Source organism: Hemicordylus capensis, chromosome 4, assembly GCF_027244095.1.
Source record: "Hemicordylus capensis ecotype Gifberg chromosome 4, rHemCap1.1.pri, whole genome shotgun sequence".
Taxonomy (NCBI): domain Eukaryota; kingdom Metazoa; phylum Chordata; class Lepidosauria; order Squamata; family Cordylidae; genus Hemicordylus; species Hemicordylus capensis.
This window is the reverse complement of record NC_069660.1, coordinates 182608608-182631187: the sequence shown is the minus strand read 5'-3', so window position 1 is coordinate 182631187 and position 22580 is coordinate 182608608. Positions and strand designations below refer to the sequence as shown.

Here is a 22580-nt window from a genome sequence, read left to right as displayed (position 1 = left end):
TTTTAAAAAAGATGGGGGGGGAGGGAAAAGGACTCCCACCAAGAACAAATGGAATTATAATAGATCACCTGAATATGAAGAGTCGGAATAGTTCTTAAAAAAAACAAGAAGTGGGGCAGGAGCCTCAGTGAACCTGTCTTACCAGGAGCAAAGACAGGAAGGAACTGGGGATCCAACTCTAGGGATGTGCAAGAACTGTTCATGCACTCCAGGGAGGGCGGGGGTGATTTAAGGGACAGGGAAGGTGCTGCCTACCTGTCAGCCGCCCCTGCCCTGCTGCTTCCCCCCCCCCATCGGTGCACTCCAAAACTACTGGTGCACTGGGCTGCAGCGTTCCTGCTTGCGCCCCAATCAGCATCACCACGCTGCACATACGCATCACCCATGAACGTGGTGATGCTGATCAGGGTGCAAGCAGGAACGCTGCAGCCCAGTGCGTCAATAGTTCTGGAGAGTGTCAGCAGAGGGAAAGTGGTGGGGCAGGGACTGACAGGTAGGCAGCATCTTCCCTTTCCCTTAAAGCAATGCCCCCCACCCTACAAACTTCTTCAAGCACCAGCTGATTGAAATGGTTTAGAGCTCCAGGAAGGGAACATTGAACTGGTTCATGCACATCCCTATCTGACTCCCAGAGCATGCTGGGAGAGGGATGGACTTCCTGCTATCTTAAAATTACCGGAAATTTCCTGTCTACTAGGAGCAAGAAGTGGAAGTTAACCCTTTGTAAACAATGACCTCCTACTCTGAGGGAGAAAGGTAGCGACACCCACCACCACAGCTGCGGCATGGTCACCATTGGAAAACACCACCTGCACTTTCCATGGCTTCGAGGAGGAAGGTGATGACGACGATGTTGGCAACAGGGCCTGTTTCTGCTACCTGGTCGTATTCCAAGCAGAAGACAGAGATGGGGTGCTGCAAACTTCAGCAGTGGAGTGAAGGAACTCCCCCGTGTGTGTTTACTTGAAGTGGATTGAATTTCGTGCTGCTTCTTTGGCCAACCTACCAAGCAGTCAGGCCGGGGGTTGTGCTGCTAAGTGCTGGACTTTAACTGTGAGACAGAGAAACGTCAATATTATGCATTCCTGGAGGAGCTGGGAGCCACTGCTGGGGCACCTGGAGAGTGGGAGAGTTAAGGTGGCCAAGGTACAGTGCTGTGCTGCATCTGTATTTCTGCTTTTTGTGTGATTTTTTTTAAAAAAATCATTTTCCTGGGATCCAGACCCCCGCAATTCCCATAGACTCAAAGTCTCATTATTTGTGGTTTCCTTGTGTAGGCCGGAATGGAACCCCCACAAACAAGGGCCATCTGTGTCTGTCTCCCATCCACCCCTGCAACTAAAAGCAGCATCAGGGAGGTTGATTTCCATGTGGAGGGAGGAATGGTGCATGGAGAAAGAACTAACAACAGTTTTGAACTAAAGCGGGGAAAGCCAGGAGATACAACATCCCACATTATATCTAGTTTAGCCCTAAAAGTTTAAATTGTGAGCAAGGCAACTTCCAATTCAAACTCACCTTAGTCATAAATTTGCTAGATGGCCTTATGCAAGTCACTCTTCATCAGCCTCCAGCTTTCACATGTAATAGGAGAATCAGGGGCGTAACTACAATTAGTCAAGGGGAGGCGGCTGCCTGGGGGCACCCACGCCTTGAGGGCCCCCCCGAGAGGCAAGTCACATGACTATATATTGTGAAAAGTGTGTGTGTGTGTGTATCAGCGAGGGGCCCATTTTAAAATTTTGTCCCTGGGCCCACTCCAGCCTTGTTATGCCCCTGAGGAGAATAATATTACTGATTTACCTCACAGGCTTATTGTGAAGGTTATTGAGATGATCATTGTGGTACACTTTGAAAACTCTGAAGTGCTACACATAGCTTGGCAATACTGTGCCTTCTCCAAACAGTCTAGAATTTCCACCCTCTTAAAACTGCAGATGTTGCTTAGTCATTGGACTTTAAATCCTTGATCTGCTGCTTAGGCAAAGTGTAACTTCTAATTTCATGATTATTTCCTCACTAAAAAAAAAACAGGCATTGCTGATGACTATGTTTATAACCACTTCCCTCTGTCTCAATTTCCTTCTTATGCTAAAACTACAAACATAGCAGCCATCACCTCTGCTTTCACAATGTGGGCTACCACAATACATTCCATCCAAAAGTTGCACTCTGGACCAGCTGTCAGCTTGCCTCTACTAACAGTTGCTATACAAACAGTTCTAAATGTCTTGGATTCTTCAAAGAACAATCACACTCTCTGCATTCAGTTAGAATGATGTAGTTATTTGGCACAGTCAGACTAAGAGAACAAGGATCAGGGTAATTTTATTAAGAGAAATAAGAATGCCATTGTTTTCTGTTAATTTCATTAAGATCCTTTATTTGGAAGATCCACAGCTCACCACCAGTGCAACAGATCGGGGAAACCAATCTGGGAAACCAAATTCTAACTCAGCTATGGGACTTGGTTGGACTACTTACAGGACATATGTTCTCTTCCTCTTTTGCATTGTTATGAGAGAGAAAAATAAGTTTTTTGTTATTAATATTTTATTGAGATAGATAGATATATACACACATACACACACACACACACACACACACTCTACCCCACCCTCCACAAACTCTCCTCCCTTTATATCATGGCTCACCAGCCTTTCAGAAGAAGTGTGCCTAGTCTTCAGGGGCAACTCAAGAATGGGTGCCACTCAAAGCGAAGCTGGCATCCCTGCCTCACTAGCCTCGCCCCTGCATCAGCTGGGCAGTGACACTTCTCCACCCCCACATCCCTGGCCACAGCCCCAGTCACCAGACCTACCACCAGGTTGGAAATCCTATGCTCATCACCACCTCTCTTCTTCCCAGTGGCATTCACATTCTTCAGCAAACTTTTGTACTTTGTATCCTCCATTTTGGGAGCAGACAAAGTACAGAAATTAGTTGCGGGGGGGGGGAGGGTTGAGTGTATGCACATTGGCCATTATGGTGCCCGCTCCCTGCTTCTGGCTGGTGTATCACTGCTTGCTGCATTAGGCAATGTACATCCAAGATCAGCAATGGTGGTCTCGCTGGCTGTGCCAGCTGGCTCTCTCTTGCACATACGTGTTCATTTTCCAGAACGCATTCAAGAGAGAAAGCCAGGCAACTGGCACAGCCAGAGAGACCTCCACCTAGATATCCGCTGCCGACTAGAGCAAGCAGCAACACCAGTATTGTAGAGGACAGTCTTCCTAACAGTGTGAGTGCTACTCAAAATCATATTGTGTATCACTCCTGCACATGTTGCCTTTCCCTGCTTTAGATATAGATACATGGAGGAAAACAAAAAAGCCACATAAACACACTTTACGGAATGTCTCTATGGCCCGTACCTGTTCTGTTCACTAGATTGTGTTGGGGAATTATTTCACAGTGCATATAGATCAATAAATTGTCACCAGATCAGAAAAATAAGATTTTAAGCACAATGTAGAAATAATACTTTTTAAAATTAAAGGCTAATTCCTAAAAAAATTCTCAATTTACTACTTTTTAAAGCTAGGGTTGAACAGTGCCATTCTTTAATCCTCTACATTCTTTATACTGATGCTCTACACACCAAAGCAATTATTGGTTTCTGCAGGACTAGGCACACATTTGATGCTCTGAAGCATATTGATAAACCAGTGCAGATGTTTTGCTAATCAGCTATATTTAAGAATATTTTGATGTGGTTTCTTTTGCTTTTTTACCTGCCCAGGCTCTTTGTGATTGGTCAGGCCTGCTCTCTATGTATATATGTATAAGTGTGTGTTTTTGTGTGTGCGCACGCACATACGTGCACGAAACACACACACACCGCAAAAGAGAAAGAGCTACACTTTATAAGCAGAACCATAGATCACAGATGGTCCCAAAGAACCCATCTATAATAAAATTACAGCCACATAAAAATACAATTCAATATTAAAATGCTGAGGAAACAAGGGATTTGTGTACAAAAGTATAAATTATTTGCATCCCTTCTCACCAATATTTCATAAATATTTTAATGAACAACAAGTACTGAAAACATAAGATACATTTTACTACAAGCGTAAGGTTTCCAGTCTCTTCCAAGTTATGTATTAAGGTCACACTAGATGAAGTGGTGGATCCTTCTGCTATTAGATTCTATTATATTACATTTTCTGAGATAACATTTTAGCTCTCTGTTTTACATCTGAATGTCAGATTAAGTTGCATTATTTTCTTGCTTGCTCCCTTCCCCCCTAATACCTGAGGTCTGCTTCATTCATGACATTTTATCTATACAGGAAAAGTTTTGTGCAAAATCTGTATGCCTATTTTATCATCTCTATACTAAGATACATAAAATGTTAGTGTTGAAGATGAAGCCGTAAAGTTCAGAATGACAAAAGTCATCCCAGTTACATGCTGTTTACAATAGCCTGACACTAGAAAGTAAATAATATCATAGTCAAATCACAACAAAACCATACCAATTTGTATTTTAAAGCAATTCATTTTCCTTGCAACAAATAATTCTTCTGAATGAATTTCTACCAACATTGTCTTGTAAGAAATACAGATAGAGTCAAAACACACATTAACAACAATCAAAAGAAAATGTTAGCAGAAATGTTGTTATTGGCTACCTTTCTCAGGACATGATCCAATGGTTTCCTTCTTATAGTATCATATATAGAATAGTGCAAGAGATAATGACAGAAGACCTCAGCTATGTTCTGGTTATATACAAAGTTTCTTCTTATAGGGCACTGAAAGTCACATGAAAGATGTACCACAAGTATACATTTTTGGGAGCAGAAGATCTTGTGTGAAGCACAACATCTGCACTGGTTTTGCAACACACTCCAGAACACAAAGGACAGCAACAGAATACCAACCTGTAGAAATCAATAGCTGCAGTAGTGTCTATATTAAGCTGAAGAAGTTTTAAATTTATGTCCCACTTTTCCATCCTGATGGGTGCTCAAAGTGGCTTACAACAAGACAAGCATAACCGTAGCATGAAACCAAATCAAAATAAACCACAACAGCACAATGTTCAAAAATCAAAATATCTGAAGGCGGCAGCAGCAGCGGCGGCACGTTAAACATATCTATCCCCAAGGCCACAAAAAGCTTGGTGGAAAAGTTTTCAGCAATTGCTTAAAAGATCCAGCTGAGTGTTTTGTTTATTATTTCTCTGTGTAAACCGCCCTGAGCCATTTTTGGAAGGGCGGTATAGAAATCGAATAAATAAATAATAAATAATAAAAAGCAACAAGCCTCCCTCTGACAGCGTTTCCTCCTGAAAAAGACTGGAAATGCTGCCAGAATGCAGATGCAAACCCCATGTAACTGTGAAGACTTAGCACTGACCCATCCTGCCATGTCGGCTGGCAACGACACCACAGTATCACATATCGTACTATTATGCTGAGGGCACAACTGCTGTGCCCGATCCTGAACTTATTTGCCACATCAAAGGCTTAAGGGATAAGGCGATAGGAAAGTAAGTGTGTCTGTGTCTTTGATTCCTATTGTTATGACTTAAGCAGCCCCCACCGCTCTAGACTCCGAGAGAATTAAAGGGTGTGTTTTATTTCAGGCTCCTGTATGTGCCAGAATTTTGTTGCCTATTTCACACTCCTGTAGTAAGGAAGAATAACCACCAGGCAACTAGGCATGGACGCTTATGTAAAATAGAAGTCTGTTCTTCCTCATCCATAACCACTTTCTGACCATCAATACACTGCAAAAGCATGAGTATGTGTGTAAAGAAGGACTAGACAGAAATGTTATGGGCTAGTGATTTCTGATGAATTATCTGCTCAGCAGTTCTAGGCTTTTACTTATTTTTTAAAGTTATATCCCACTTTACATTCTCAATGGGACCCTCGTGGTGGTTCACAAATCAATATCAGAATCACAATAGGAACCCCCCGACACACACAAATTTCTAAGTTTTAGTTAGTAAGAAATTTAGAAGTTCTCTAATAAATCACACAAATGAGATCTCGGGGGAAGGAACTGTGCAGAGTCAATGCTATAACAGAATTGAGGGACTTATTTTAGTTACTAATTTTAGTATTAAGCTTCAATGTTTTGAGAAACAACAAGGCTTTTCTTGAAAATTTAAATTGTAATCAGGAGAGAGAGAGCATGCAAATATATACCTAACATATGGTCCTTTCAAAACACTTTCCATTTCTCAGCAAGCCAAAACTATCACCTTCCCCTGGAAAAAGTGCTTGTAAACTTCTAGCATGACCCAGTTCCTCCATGCCATTAGGGAAGCACAGCCGTTCCACAACAGCAGACTTCTGCGCACAGAAGGGATACAGGTGGAAGAAGGGAGCAGCACCCGTGGAAAAGGCAGCTGTGGCAAGGAACTGTCCTCTTAATTTTACTATTACTTATGTTTCTCTCCTCTGCTACTCTCACTTGAGCTTACTTTAAATGTGCCCAAGACCAAGATGCACATAACATGCCGCAGAAGGAACAAGCCAAAATCAAAAGTTACCACCAAAAGTTCCACCACTGTCCTAGCTGTACCTTCCTTTTCCCACCTCTCCCCACACCCTCTAAAGACATCACCAGGGTAACAGTGAGCCTTGAGGGTCTGGAGCACAAGAAATCAAGTTCAGATAGACTCATCTTTGAACTCTGGTGCTTTAATTTCCTTTCCAACATCCAAGAACAAATTTAGATTTAACACTATTAATAGCATTTCAATTATTGTATAAAACAGAGCTGCAAAAAAATTCAAAATATGATTTAAACTTTTTCTGTACTCAGCACAAGCAATAATTTACACACACTAAAATGGGCACAAAGACTGAATTTACTAAAAAAAATTATCACAGGTGTACATTTTTATAAGAATTGAAAGCACTGTTAATACTTCTAAATATCTACAAACTTTGTTTACCGAAATTATACTAAAGAACAGGATGAGAAGTACTTAATCTGCCTTATGTAACAGAGGATTCTGATACTGCATCACCAAAATTGAATGCACTGACTTACAGTACATTGCTATGAAATTCCAATACAATGTAATGGATTGAATTGTACAAAGTAACGCAATGTGGTTAAAAACTCAGCAGAAAATCTCAGAATCCTCTGAAGAAGCTTATGTGACTTCTCCTAGCTTTTAGTGGAAAGCCAGCAGAAGTCACATTAGCTTCTTCAGAGGAACAAGCAAAATTAACAGTTTGTAAAACACTTGCTGTTCTTTTTTCCTTTATTAAAAATCAGACTCACCTGGGCTTGGGCCGCCTTCCTCATAATCATGTTCATTCATAATCATAAGTCTAACTCTTCAAATGTTAAAAAGTAAAACAGCACAAAGCTGACAGTTGCCCTCTCGTTTTGTACAAGACCTCAAATCCTGTCTCTCGATAGTAGTGGATTAATCCTGAAGCAAGTCATCAAGGCTTCATGCAGTTTAAAGTATGCATGTGACACAAAGCCAATCTGCAGTGCAGCAGCAGTACACTCCAACAGATTAAGCTGAGAGGGATGTTCATCAGTGATAAACCCCCACACAAAGCAGTAAGGGCAGGGCCTACATCTCTATCATCAAGTGTCGCCAGATAGAAAGCCTTAAATTACACCTAGAATCGACATGCTGATTACACCAGCAGATGTCTCATTTAAAAAACTATTTCCATCAGAGGAGCTATCCTTGCAATATAAAAGCAATGAATATCAAATCACATGGATACAGTGAGATCTTCATAAGTCAATATTTTGCTCATGAGCTAAAACATGTAATCCTAAATCCATGGGAATTAAAGAGCAAGAAAATATTTAGTTTATGTTAACTCAGTGGCTCCCACCGTAGGGAGGTCTTCCACCCAGGAAGGTACAAGACTTTTGAACATTTGAGTAGGACATTCTTGGGAAGGAGAGGATCCTGTAGCAAAGAAAGCCAGAGGCACTTTTCCTCCCAACACAAAAGGCTTAACATTGCAGCCTCCAAACTTCTCTACTAGCCATGGAAGCTATAAAGAGCTTCTGGCCACAGCTGCTTCTTTCCCTCCTGCCTCCTTCCCTAGTCATTTCTACAGTCACTAGCATAGCATTAGGAACATAGGAAACTGCCATATACTGAGTCAGACCATTGGTCTATCTAGCTCAATATTGTCTACACAGACTGGCAGCGGCTTCTCCAAGGTTGCAGGCAGGAATCTCTCTCAGCCCTATCTTGGAGAAGCCAGGGAGGGAACTTGGAACCTTCTGCTCTTCCCAGAGCGGCTTCATCCCCTGAGGGGAATATCTTGCAGTGCTAACACATCAAGTCTCCCATTCAGATGCAACCAGGGCAGACCCTGCTTAGCTATGGGGACAAGTCATGCTTGCTGCCACAAGACAAGCTCTCCTCTCTATAGTGAAGTGTTGCATCACTATAGTGCCTGATCTGACAGATGAAGTCAAGAATCCTAGGGCAGCTCAAATTTCTGCAGACTCTAGAGGTCCTCAGAGCTACACTCTTATGGAGTCTTATCTGTGAGCAAATTATTTCCAAGTAAATATGCATAGAATCAGACTGTAAAGCTTACCTTGGCTCATCTGGCCTTGCTATCCCCCTGTACATATGAAAAAGCAAACACTACCTATTGAGATGTCTTTGTTTTTCTTCATACCAATTCACACACTTGTTCTGAAGTGCTTACAAAGTGACCTTATATTCACACAGAGAGAATCATTTATGAAGAAAGGTTACTGAGTCAGATAGAAGGACTTTCAACTCTTCTTTGTAATATGTGAACTTTTTGGCCAGCTTCTACCTGCAGCTGCCCTTGTGAGTGTACATGGGAAGTGGGGTCTTTATTTTTTTCACCCTGAGGCTATTTCACATATATTGAGCATTAAAGCTACTTTGGGAGCCTTAAAAATATTTTTACAACCTGGAGACGTCCAGTGTACTTGTTTGGGAAATACTGTACTATCTAATATGAAGTATTCTTACAAGCCTCAACACACATGCACAAATAAATAAAACCAAAATAATTAAAAATGACTTCTCAAAGCTACATTTTTGTCCATTCTTTATGAAAGCAAGCAAGCTCACTGCTCTGAAATATTTTTGCTATAAACCTTCTACGATGCATATTTTATGTTACAGTTTTAGCTACAAATGAGATCTAATGGTCAGTCAATTATGAGTCAATTCATTACTGATATTGAAAAGTGCTAATTTGAATAGAGTGAATGTAAGTTTAATGCCTTGCAGAAGTCTACAGTAAAGTAGGTGTCGGACTTTCTGTGCAATCTCATTTTAAAATGTACTAAATAAATAAGTACAGTAAATGGTTCTTTGATAAGGACCCATGTTTGCACAGTCTATAGCCAAAAACTGTGTACAGAAAGGACAAAGTATTGTCAATGGCTACACCCAACGGCTTGGAATGACTGCTTCAGAAATGTATACATTTAAACATATATGTATCACTGTTCCCTCTAAAGCATGCACACATGCATGCGCTCACAAGGTTTTGTATGTCTGCTCAGTTCATTTTAGATCCTGCTCAGGTTGAATCAGGAAGGCCCTACTCTGAATGCACATGTGTACACACTGCCTTGATACTGCCGCCCAGAACAAAACTCATTCCACACAGCGATGGGTGGGGGGGAAATAGAGGGACCACTGATAAGTATTTTCAATTTAAATACATATAGTGAACATATCAGCTCTTCCAATTTCTGCTCATTTAGCCTTAACAAAATCCAGTCTATTCAAGTTACAGTTACATATTGAAAATACTGTATACTGTCCCAATCCAAATGATCCAACGGAGCCCACACACATTCTATTTCCTAATAAATGAACAAGTGTTCCCAAAAGGAACTTGCAAAATATCTATATTATCCCCCAAATGACAGGGGTGTATGAGTGGGAAGAGAGAGATATATCTGCCCACTGTCACAAGCTTCTACTCATTAACCAGTGCCTTTCTACTTATCAGCTTAGCTACAGACTTCAGGTATTTTCTACTTCTGCCATAGAAAGCAACTAGCCAAATTGGGTTAAAAAGTCAAAGTCAGCTCTGGAATAAAACATTTAAGGCTGCAGCCCTAAGTATATTTACAAGAGAACAGGCACATTGGATCCAGTGGAACTTGTTTCTGAGTAAATGTGCTTATGACTACACTACAGGGCTACAATTCTAAACTCCGTTACTTGCGAATAAATCCCACTGAACTCAATAGAATTTACATTTTTTAAAAAAACAAAAAACCATGCCCAGAATCGGATTACACGCCTACAAGGAACCCAGCTGGAGAAATCTTGCTTGATCAATACCTGTTTTATTTTTTAAAAAACAATTTTTTTAAAAAAAATAAGCCTGCCTGAAACACTATGAGTACATGAAAATAAGCCACGAAAACCAGGGGACTCAGTTCCAAGGAAAGGTGTTTAGAGTGAGAATATAAATAATATGGTTTCCGTTTATTATACTTCCTATGACTGGAGATGGCTTTCTAAGTGGGCAATACTGGTCTAGAACAGGCGCGGCTCGTGAACTCTCCTGGGGGGGGGGGCAGTGGGCAGCTTCTTTAAGGTAAATGGAGCCGATGCTCCGTGCCGCCCAGCAGCCCCCACAGCAAGGAATCGCCTCTGCCACTCACCTGGCCGCTGGCAGGGGCTCGCCTCCACGGGAGCCAGGTGAGTGGTGGAAGCGATTACCCGCCATGGAGGCTGCTGGGTGGCATGGAGCACCAGCTCCATTTACCTTAAAGAAGCCGCCTGCTGCCCCCCCAGGAGGCGCATTCACGAGCTGCACCTGGTCTAGAAGGATCAATGGTCTGACTCAACGAACAGCAGCTCCTCTGCACATACTATTTATTTCGAGGGGAAAGCTTCTATTTGTGTCAATGAAATAGCACAGGAAATGGAGGAAAATCCACATCAGGCCTCCCATACATGCACTATTAACTAACTGAGACATGCAGAGTCAAACCACTAATTAAAAGTAGATTCCTTTCACACAACCATATAGCGATGGGTCAGAGAAGTAAAGAACCTCTGCCCCAGTAGCCACAGGCAATCAGAACCTCTGTTTGGGCCACTAAATGTAGAGCACTGACAAGGCAGGCAGCAGAGGGCTCCATTGTTGATATTGGGAGCTGGAACAACAGGCAGTCCTCCAAGGATCAAGGCAGGCTTCCCAGTATGCTTTGTGCTGTCAGTAGACTTGCAACCATCAAAACATTAGCTGTCCTCTGATTGGCAACCAAGGGGCAGGAAGTGGGCCCAGCTCTTCTGAAGGTACAGCAAGCATAGGAACATAGAGTGCATTTTGCAGACTTCATGAATGGCAGCCCCTGTAGCCACAGTTCTCTATTGTTTACCTGCTAGAAAACTACAGGTTACTGTAACGTTGGTCATCTGTACTTCTATACATATGGGCTATGCGCCTACGCAGAGACCTCGTTGAATCTAACAAGCTCGATTCTCCTGCTTTGGGCAGGAACCCCGCCCACAGCCGCTATATGCGGCTGCGCCACTCCTCATCCCCTCATTAACAGAGTCCAGCTTCAGCGAACGCCGCAGGGAGGGCATGTAGTAGATGACCACTAGAAGAACCAATGTTACAGGTGAGTAACCTGTAGTTCTTCGACGTGGTCTCTGTCTTCTATACATATGGGCGGATAACAAGCTAGCACCCAAGGAGGAGGGAAGAAACAGAATCAATATATAAACTGCCAGAACATTTTATTTCAGAAACAAGTACATCAACTGAAAATGGATTGCAGGACACTCCTGCCAAATACAGCATCATTTCTTCCCCTGGTATCAATGGCATAATGACAGATAAATGAATGGGGCGAAGTGCAAGTAGCTGCCTGACAAATAGCATCCAACGGGACCGCACAATCAAAGGCTACAGAGACTGCCATGGACCAAACAGAGTGAGCCTTAACGGGAGCAGGCAACTGCTTATGAGCCAACTGATAACAAAGCTCAACTGTGGAAACTATCCACCTGGACATGGATTGGGCCAAGACTTGGAGACCTTTATGTGGCCCATCATACAGAACAAATAGGGAGGGAGACTTTCTCCACTCTGCAGACCTCTGAACGTAGAAGGACAATGCCCTTTGGACATCTAAATGGTGTAACCTCCTTTCCGCATCTGAGGACACCACTTTGGGCAGGAATTCAACATTTGTCCTAAGCACAACCTTGTCTTTATGCAATTGGAGGTACGGATGGTCAGCCCTCAGGGCCTGTAACTCACTCACACTCCTGGTGGAGGTAATGGCCACCAAAAAGGTGACATTCCAGGTCAGGAGACGAGGATCAATTGAAGCCAAAGGCTTGAATGGTGGTTGTAGGATGCCAGCCAAGACTACTGATAGGTCCCAAGCCGCTGACATAACTGGATCGTCTGGGAACAGATGTGTCAAACCCTTCAAGAAATTCTTTACCACCGGGTCCTTAAATCAGGAAGCCCAGTCAGAGGGGGAATGTGCCACAATGGCAGCCAAATACACCTTAAGGGATGAAATCTTCAAACCAGATTCCTTAAGCGACAATAGATAGTTACATACAACTTGTACAGATGGAGTGAATGCATCAAACCCATGTTGGGAAGCGAAGGAAGTGAAATGAGTCCACTTGTGATCATATGACTTCCTTGTGGACTGCTTTCTAGCAGCAACCAAAACTTTCTTAAGTCTCAACAGGAAGTCGGCAGGACACTCCAGGCAGTCAGATGAAGGGACCGAATGTCTGGGTGGAGCAACCATTCCTGTTCCTAAGACAGCAGGGCCGGCAAGGCAGGTAGGCGTTTCCAGTCCACCGCCAAGTGCAGCAGGGTTGGAAACCTAGGCCTTCTGGGCCACCAGGGGGCTATCAGGATTGCCCTGGCCTGGACCACTCTCAGTTTGCACAGGACCCTCAGAATGAGAAGGAACAAGTATAGGAGAGGGCCCTTCCAGGACATGACAAAGGTGTTGCCCAGAGACCCCTTGCCCCACCCGCCCCTGGAACAGTAGAAGGCACCCTGTGCATTGTCCGGGGAAGCAAACAGGTCCAGAGTTGGGACATCCCAGGTCATGAATACATCCCTCAGAACACCCTGAGGCACTGCCCACTCGTGTGAGACCACCATCATCCTGCTCAGATTGTCCTCCTGGACATTCAACATACTCTGGATATGGACTGCCTGCGGTGACACCACATGTGCCACACACCAATGCCATAGATTCAAGGCCAGAAACAGTAGGCTCCTCAAGAACATGCAGCCTTTCGTCATTGTATTGTCTGTTTGTATCAGCACTGAATGGCCCCCAATCATGGGCAGAAAGCCTTTGAGAGCATTGAAAATGGCCAACAGCTCCAGATAATTGATGTGTCTGGTCCTCTCCTTAGGGGACCAATGTCCACTCAGACGAAGCCCATCCAGGTGTGCTCCCCAACTGAGCTCTGACACGTCTGTCGTGACCACCCAGGTGGTCCTGAAAGGAAGTACTAAACCTCAGTTGCTGAAACTCCATCCACCACTCTGCCATCACTTGTACCTAAGGAGTGGGCGTGCGCTCGAGATGGCCCAGATCCTGAAGGGGATTGAACAGGTCCAAAACCCATCTTTGAATGATGCGCATCCAAAGACACACTTGAAGCAGAACGTACGTGCTCAATGCCATGTGACCCAACATGCACTACATGCGTATGATTTGTGGGCCACCGACCAGGAAAGAGGCCACCAACTTCTGAAGAGTAACTATACGGCCCATGGGAAGGAGGACCTTCTCTAAGGTCATGTTGAATATCAGCCCAATGAACTGAATTCGACAAGTGGGTTCCAGTTGAGACCTTTTGAAGTTTATCTGGAAACCCAGCTCTTGCAGAGTGTCCACCACAATCTCAAGGGCCTCCAGAACAGCTCACCTGGTGGATGCCACAATCAGCCAATCATTCAGGAATGGCAGTACCTGCATGCCTTGCTCCTACAGGAACACCACCACCAGGGCCAGACATTTCCTAAAGACCCTCGGTGCAGTCGTGAGGCAGGGCCTTGAATTGATAGGGGATCCCCCGATCTGAAAATGCAGGAAGCGTCGATGCTGCGGGCGGATTGGAACGTGGTAGTGCGCATCTTTTAAGTCCAGTGATACCATCCATATGCCCTTGTCCAGGATGTACATAATGGTCAGTACCAACAACATTAGGAATCGTTTGTATACCAAATGTCTGTTTAGAGCCCTGAGGTCTAGTATAGGGCGCTGGCCACCATCTGGCTTTGGCACCAGAAAGTACCGGGAGTAGAACTGGGGGCTGTCGGGGTTGACGACTTGCTCAATCATGTCCTTTTCAAGTAGGGCAGCAACCTCCTGCTCCAACTCCGGGGTACAGGGAGTTACCACAACTCCAGACACTGGCCGTGACCCACAAAACTCCAGGGCGTACGCAGATGTATGACTGTGAGGAACCATTGGTCCATAGTCACTTTGTCCCAGCTCACTGAATGGAACTAGGCGAGTCCTGTAGCACCCCAAGTCATTGTTTCTTCTGGGGGACACCAGGGCGCTGCTTCTGAAAGGCCAGCTTACTGGGCTGGCCTCCCAACTTGTATCTCAGCTGGAACTTGGAGCCAAGAAAGGACCATTCCGAAGGCAACTGTTGTTGGAAAGAAGCCTTTCTTGACTGGTAAGGAGACCATTTGGCCGTTCTCTGTGGTTTACTAGTAGGCAAAGTGTAAGTCATGGAGCATGCAGTGCTCCTCAACTTCTGTACCTTCCTGAGAGTATCCTCCATTTGCTCAGAAAATAGGCTAGAGCCCTCGAAAGGCAGGTCCTCGATCGGGCTTTATAGTGCAGTCCCGATGACAACAACCATGCATGTCTTCTGAGTGCCATTGACGTGGCTATCACTTTAGCAGCACGTTCCACCAAATTGCGGGATATAGAGTTCTTGTTTGGCCACCTGAATTGATTGATTGATTGTTGAATTTATATACCACCTTTCATTAAAAACAATCTCAAGGTGGTTTACAAAAGTTAAAAACATACAATAAAATGACAATAAAATATTAAGCTAAAAATATAAAACAAAGCAAATTTAAAATCTATAAAATACAAGGATAAAAACTATACACAAGTAAAAAAACATAGAAGCAGCAATAAAAACAATCATGTAAAAGCCTGGAAAAAAGCCAAGATTTATTTAACAAGCTTTCTAAAACCTGTGATGGAGTCTGAGGAGCGAATGGCCACAGGGAGAGCATTCCAGAGTCTGGGGGCAGCAACAGAGAAGGCCCTGTCCCGAGTGCACGACAGCCGAGCCTCCCTCATTGTTGGCATCTGGAGCAGAGCCCCCTCAGATGACCTCGTCGAGCAGGCAGTCACTCAGATACCCCGGGCCCAAAGCGTTAAGGGCTTTAAAGGTCAAAAACAGTACCTTGAATTGGACCCAGAAATGAACTGGCAGCCAGTGCAACTCTTTCAGAATGGGTGTGATGTGCTCCCATTGGGCAGCTCCAGATAAAAGTCCTAGCTGCCGCGTTTTGCACTAGCTGCAGTTTCCAGATATTCTTCAAGGGCAGCCCCACGTAGAGTGCATTACAGTAATCCAGCCTTGACGTGACTAAGGCATGGGTAATTGTGGCCAGATCTGCCTTCTCAAGAAAGGGACGCAGCTAGCACACTAGCCGAAGCCGTGCAAAGGCACCCCTGGCCACCGTCTCCACCTGAGCTTCCAAAAGCAGAGCCGGGTCCAGTAGTACCCCCAAGCTGCGTACTTGCTCCTTCAAAGGGAGTGCAACCTTTTACCATGGTGATTCTCTTTATTTAGCAGGGGGAGAGTAAGTGGCCCTATTCACCCCCAGCACAGTACTTCCAGTGACTGTTGCTGGTGTGTGTCTTATGTTTCTTTTTAGAATGTGAGCCCTTTGGGGACAGGGAGTCCTTATTTGTTTGTTATTTCTCTTTGTAAACCCCCCTGAGCCATTATTGGAAGGGCGGTATAGAAATTGAATTATTATTATTATTATTATTATTATTATTATTGATAGTTGTGTGGATGTGAGTGTGCAAAGCTCCAAAATGTCTTTTAAAACAAAAACAAACAAACAAACCTGAAAAGTAGCTTTGCATGGCTACCATTTTGAGCAAAGGAGCAGTGGGGAGCACTTAACCCTTTTCCTGTTGGTACTTAATTAGATACCTTAGGTATACAAAGCAAATGCTCTTCTACAGAGCTACAGTCTTTCCCACCTGCACAAATACATATATGCTGAGCTACCTGTGCTGCTACGAGCTGATATGGAACCACCACTAGCTTTATGCAAGAGTGCAAGTACTTAAAGTAGTACACCCACACTTCAGGAGCACTACTTACATTATTTCCAATGTAAGTAGCACTCTCAAAGTGTGGGCATGCAACCTCAAGTATTTGCAGTCCTGGACAAGAATGCCGGCAGTTCCTTTGGAGTCCAGAACAGTGTGGGTGGCTCACAACTGCCTGTGTAATGCTGTGGAGCATGTGGGCCAGTGTTCCCCAATCACACATGCACAACTAGCAAATGTGGAGCAAGGAAGTGATGGATCCATTACCAAATGAGCATGGGAATTAAAAGGGCAAGGAAATCAACTCTTTTTCTTTTTTAGAAAGAAAGAAACAGAAGAATAATGCCAATGAACAATATTAAACACAATAATGCAAAACTTCCATGCCCAATTCATAATCTGTTGCATCTATATGTTTCAAATAATGAAATAAAACAACATTTAAAGGCAAGGAAATCCCAAAGTTAACACCACAGATGGCACAACTAGTATGTAAGCTGGGATTTGATTTTCCATCTGCTATCTAAGCAGCATATTGTTTGTATATATTCGAGCAATACGAACGAAGTACAAATGTTAGCCTGTGATCACTGAGATTACAAATATTAGATATGCTGTCTGCAAATAGCATCATGTTCTGAAAACTAATCCGCATGTGTCACATCTATTGCCAGCTATGAAACCGTTATATAAAGCATCAGATCCTACAATACACATCTCCATGCAGAAAGTTTACCAATCTAGAGAGGGGAAATGTCTTGAAAACAAATCCAAAGAGTCTCCTTAAGCATGACGACAATTTATACTCATGTATAAATGATGTATACCATGGACAGCCAGGATACCATGGACAGCCAGGAAAACAAACAAATAGCTCACAGAACAAATCAATCCAGAATTTTCACTTGAGGAACAAATGACCAGGCTCAAACTATCATATTTCGGAAACATTATGCAAAAACCCAGCTCCCTTGAGAAGTCCGTAATGCTGGGGAAAGTTGAAGGAAAGAGAAGAAGAGGACGATCAGCAGCAAAGGGGATGGACTAGATTATGACAGCAATTAATACACCACTGAGAGACCTTAAAGGCCAAGTTGAAGACAGATCATCCTGGAGAGAATCTATCTATCTATGTGGTTGCTAAGAGTCGACACTGACTTGACGGCACTTAATCAATCAATCAATCAATCAAACTATACATATATCTAAAAATCTGCTGTGTTGGGACCATTCAGTGCAGTGGCTAAAGCAGCCTGTATAATTTGTGACCCACCAAGTCAAACAAAATATTATGAACCACAAGGTGCTTGATAAACTTATACATATATGCCACTTGTTCTGTATAGTCCCAGCAAAGCAGCAAAAGCAAACCATTCATCAAGCACCTAGAGCAGGGGTATACAACTCAAAAGCCTCAGTAGGCCGAATCCAACCATGCCTTGGCATGGGGGGCCCAAGGTCAATTTTAAAACAAAATTTTAAAATAATCAATAATTTAATAATTTAAATAAATAAATTTTTTTATTTTTTATTAGCCACATTTAGTTGTGAACCACCTAGAGACTTGTGTGTGGAGTGGTATAGAAATGTGATAAATAAAATTTTTTATATATATATATATATAATACACATACATATGCACGCACACACACACACACACACACACACACACACAGAGCTACATGCTGATGACATGATCCTTCTCTCTCTGACCCCCACTGGATTACGTAGAGCTCTGGCACAATTAACTTTATACTGCAACAGAGAGCTGATTGAGGTAAACTGCCAGAAGACTAAGGTATTAGTCTTTGCCAAGAGGCCTAAGATCCATACTTGGCATATGAATGGAACAAAATTGAACAAGTAAAATCCTATAAATACCTGGGAGTTGTTTTCCATGCAGCCGGCACTCGGAATGTACACCAAAAACATATTATCCAAAGTGCTCAAACCTCAATTAACTTAATCAAGTCATTTCACTTTTCACATGGAGCTAGGTATATACCAGTTGCATTAAAACTATTTGCTGCCAAAGTACTTCCGCAAATAATGTTTGGTGCACAGTTAGGTACATTTACTAATTTAGCTTTGATTGAATCTTTGCAAACTAAATTTATAAGAAGTATACTCCAATTTCCAAGGTGTGTCTCAAATTCTGTCATTAGAAGAGAGGTGGGACTGAACACAATTGAATCCTGCTACTGGAAAGCCATTATACTTTTCTGGCTAAAGCTTGTGTTTACAAAGGTTGGGTTGGCATATCTTATCCTGGAGGATCCTTTTAAATCTAATTGGGAATTAGGAATCATGGAAAAATTATCATCATATGGATTCTCCCTAGTGGAGATAACCAGACTAGGATTTGATCGAGCTAAGCGCTTGATTATTCAGCGCATACAGGATGTAGAACTGCAAATGGAACAGGCAAATTTACTGAGTGGTATATATCTTGGAAGTCAGAACATTGAGATTAAGCCAGCACCATATTTAAGTAGTATCTTGATACCAAAGTTCAGGCGAGCTCTTACTCTCACCCAACGAAACGCTCTACCTACAGCGGTCTTATTTGGAAGATTTGCAGGCACATCAAGTGTATCTAGAGTGTGCCCGTGTGGATCTGGCCATATCGAAACAACCGCTCATGTCTGTACTGTGATCACTATAGAGAAGTAAGATGTAATTTAATAGCCCCACTCTTGAATCATTTCCCTGGTCATCAAGATGAATTTTATTTAAATTACTTGCTTACCAACCTAAATTCTGATGTTGTATATACGGTGGCTAAATTTTGTTATATAATATGTCAAATGCGGACTCACATGGTGTAATAAATTTTCTATTGTTGTTTTTCTATTTTTATTTTTATCTGTTTTTATTTTATTTTATTTTATTTTATTTTATTGTACTGGTCTATGACCGAAATAAATAAATAAATAAATAAATGAGAGAAATTTTTTCTTCTGAGGGGAGGGCCTGTGTTTGCAACCCCCCTCCCCAACAGCTGGTCCTGATGAGCTGGCTGGGGAAAATGGCAGGAATGGTGGTGAGGGGCTTTGGGACCAGTTGTGGGGGCACGGATGCTGCTGCTGTGCGCTGCCTCCACTCACCCTTGCTTCTGAGTCCCTCTGCTGCTGGGGCCGGGAGCTGGCCCTGGTGATTGGGTGGGGTAAGGGGTGGCAGGAGGGGTGGTGAGGGTCCGTGGGATCGGGCCAGGAGCCTTCTGGGAATGAGTGTGCACATGCACCCTGTGTACTGTACATGCACTCTCTTACTCCCTGGAAACTCCCAGGAGAGTCAGGGAGAGCGGCAGCGGGTGGCATGTGGTGGCAGCATCTGTGCCCCTCGCCACCACTCCTGCCCCCCTGCTCACCAGGGCCAGCTTCCAGCCCCAACAACAGCAGAGGGGCCTGGGAGCAAGAGTGGGCCTTAAATAGGTCATTAGGCTGGTTCACACAATTCTAATTAGGGAAGGAGATGTGTCCCACCCAAGTTCAGGAGCTATCTGTGCTCCCATTTCCCAAATATCTGTGAATAAAAAGCAAGGTAGGAGGGAGAGGAAGTGATCATCTGCTAAGCAGCAGCTGGGTCAGAGGGCTACCTCCTACCCAGCAGCTGTACCCAGCTCTTTAATGAGGTGGGATAAAAAGCCCTCCAACCCAGCTGCTGCTTAGCAGATGATCCCTTCCTCCTTTTCCTACCTTGCGTTTTACTTACAATCAGAAAGTGGGAGTGTGCACAGCTCCTGAACCTGGGTAGGATGCATCTACTACCCTAATTAGAATTATGAGAACAGTCCTAACTTATCCCATAAGGTTGTTACAAGAATTAAAGATTTGCCCATAGGAGGGAGGAGGAGCGGATCAGGTCCAAAAATGGGTGTATGTAGATGCCTAGTATCCTCATGTGTGCAATGAATACCACCATGATCTTGATTAACACCCAAGCCTTGATGATAGGCTGAATGGAAGGGCCCTGTATTGGAAGTGATGGTCATAACAGAATCTGAGGAATTTCCGATGGGCAGGGAGGAAAGCGACAGGAAGATAGGCCTTGGAGAGTTCTACGGAGATCAAGAAATCACAGAGTCTGATCTCCTCTTGGATGGTTTGAAGTGATTCCATGCTAAACCTCCTCTTTCCAATGAAGTGGTTCAAGTGCTTCTGATCAAATACTGCCCTCCATAAGCCGTCCTGTTTGGGAACCAAAAATAAGATTGAATAAGCACCATGACATATGTAAATCAAGGGGGCAGGTTCTATAGCTCTGATGTGAGAAAGGTGTAGAATGACCTGACTCATTCAAAGATGTTTGTTTGGATTCTTGGATTTGGGAGAAACCATAAAGTGGTCGGGGGAGGGATGGAGGAAAAGTTGAAGAAATAGCACTGGGAGACTGTAGAGTGCACCCTGCGGTCACGAGTGGTGTTGATCCACTTGGGGGCAAAGTGGGGAAGCCTGCCTGCTACCAGGATAGTCACTGCTTACGGTTAGGCTGAGGGGAGGGGGAGGAGAATTGGTGCAAGGCTTGTTATCTGGTGGGTCCCTTGTTCCACTGTCGCCACTGGTTAAGCCAAGAGAGCTTGTAATTGGAAGTATGGTTGTCCCTGTTCTGGGCTCCAGGTAGTTTTGAAAAGTTCCTAGAGCAACTAAAGGAAGGAGGGTTAGATCTGAACAGCTTACAAAACTCTTTGTGCCTGGATGGCATCCCCCCACCTTATATCGGTTTTCAATCAGGATTGGTTCCAGAGAGTCCCCAAAAGGCTTAGACCCCTTGGAGAGGGTAAAGGCCAAATTCAGTTTAGACTTGGAAACAACATTCCAGTGTTTGAGTCAGAGACGTCTGCGGACCGCAGCACCTGAAACCATAGCTCTGGAAGCATGATGAATGCAATTCAGACTGGGATCTGCCATAAGGGCCATGGCTTTGGGCAGTTTATTAAAGCCCAAGGTATGTATTGGACTAAATCCGGAGATATGTGGACTAAATCCTTTGCCCAGAGGATCAGTGTTCTCTCTAATTTTTTTCATCTGTGTGCGGAATGAATTTTGTTTTGGGCAGCAGCACCAAGGCAATGCGCGCACGCATGCATTCAGAGTGGGGTCTTCCTGATTCAACCAGAACGGGATCTAAAATTAACTGAGCAGACATCAAAAAACATGTGAGTACATGCACACGCGTATGCCTTGGAGGGAACAGTGCAGAGGATTGAAGCCTAGGCCTCAATCCTACTAACTCTAGTAGCCGCTGCCTTGATCAGGGTTGCCAAGATGTTTGGGCCTTTTGAAGCAGGAAATTGCATTTCTTGCCCTCTGGTATTTTTAATTGTTCATTGCCATCTTTGTTCATAACTGCACCTGAGAGCAGTTGGGCCACTGAAGCATTTACAAGGGGGACAGCTTTGAGAAACATAGCATCCTCCAGAAGAGAGTACAACTTTTTAGGGTAGGAACTCAAAGGTTTGGAAGAGATCGGGGCATTCCACCACGCCATCATGACATTACAGGATAGAGAAGGGAAAGGAACCATAGCCAAAGAAGCAGATGAGTAGAGAAACACATGCCGATCCAGGGCAGACACAGAGTGAGGGGTGTCCACAAGGGTGATATCATTAATGGCCCTCTTGGTCTTTGAGAGGAGGACCTCAAAATCCGCCAAAGTAAAGAGGTGAGTTTCCTTGTCAGATAACTCTCCCTCTTCTTTATCTGACCCTTGTGCATGCTCAAGATCTGCAGAGTCAGAATGACTGGAATCTGAGTCAAATATGGGAATAACTGGATTAGCTGGCACAGGAGGAGCCGAGGGTAAGGGAGTAATGAGGTGGGGGATGCACTGGCAGGACTGGGACCAGTGCAGGTGCTGTGTCAAGAGAGGCTCCAGGGCCTCCTTGGGCCAGGCAAAGCCTCTTCTGAGGATGAGATGGCCTTCCGCTTGTGCTGGGGAGTCGTGGGCCTGGGAAAGGGACATTGGTTCTTACCTGTGAAGGGTTCTTTTCCCCTGTAACTGGAGCTCATCAGTAAGGGATCAATCACTGAGCATGCTCGAGACAGGACGGAAATTGTTCAACAGTTGTTCCTCCCACCAGAGGGCATGATCCCTAGTTCTGGAACCGGAGCAAAGAGTACTGATACATGTTGAGGCTCTGCGAAGAGATATTACTCACACAAACATAGCAGCACTAGCAACCTCTCAAGGAGGCCTAAATAAAACAGACCAAGAAGTGGAAAATGAGAGATACGCCAAGAAGGCGGGGGGGGGGGTGGAAGGCAACTATCATCTGCCTCCACTCA

At 43.9% G+C, this 22580-nt stretch overlaps 1 protein-coding gene across 5 annotated transcripts in view; it reads right to left on the bottom strand.

Annotated features, from left to right (window-relative positions):
- SLC12A7 (solute carrier family 12 member 7) overlaps positions 1-22580 on the bottom strand; it is a 204045-nt gene that overhangs the window by 150104 nt on the left and 31361 nt on the right. Inside the window, exon 1 of one of the 5 annotated variants that reach the window (XM_053245258.1) lies at positions 7258-7383. The exons of the other annotated variants lie outside the window; for them this stretch is intronic. Coding sequence (XP_053101233.1) covers positions 7258-7303 — 46 coding nt within the window. The 5' untranslated portion in view covers positions 7304-7383. Of the gene's footprint in view, positions 1-7257; positions 7384-22580 lie in introns of those variants that run through there. 5 annotated transcript variants of the gene reach the window in all.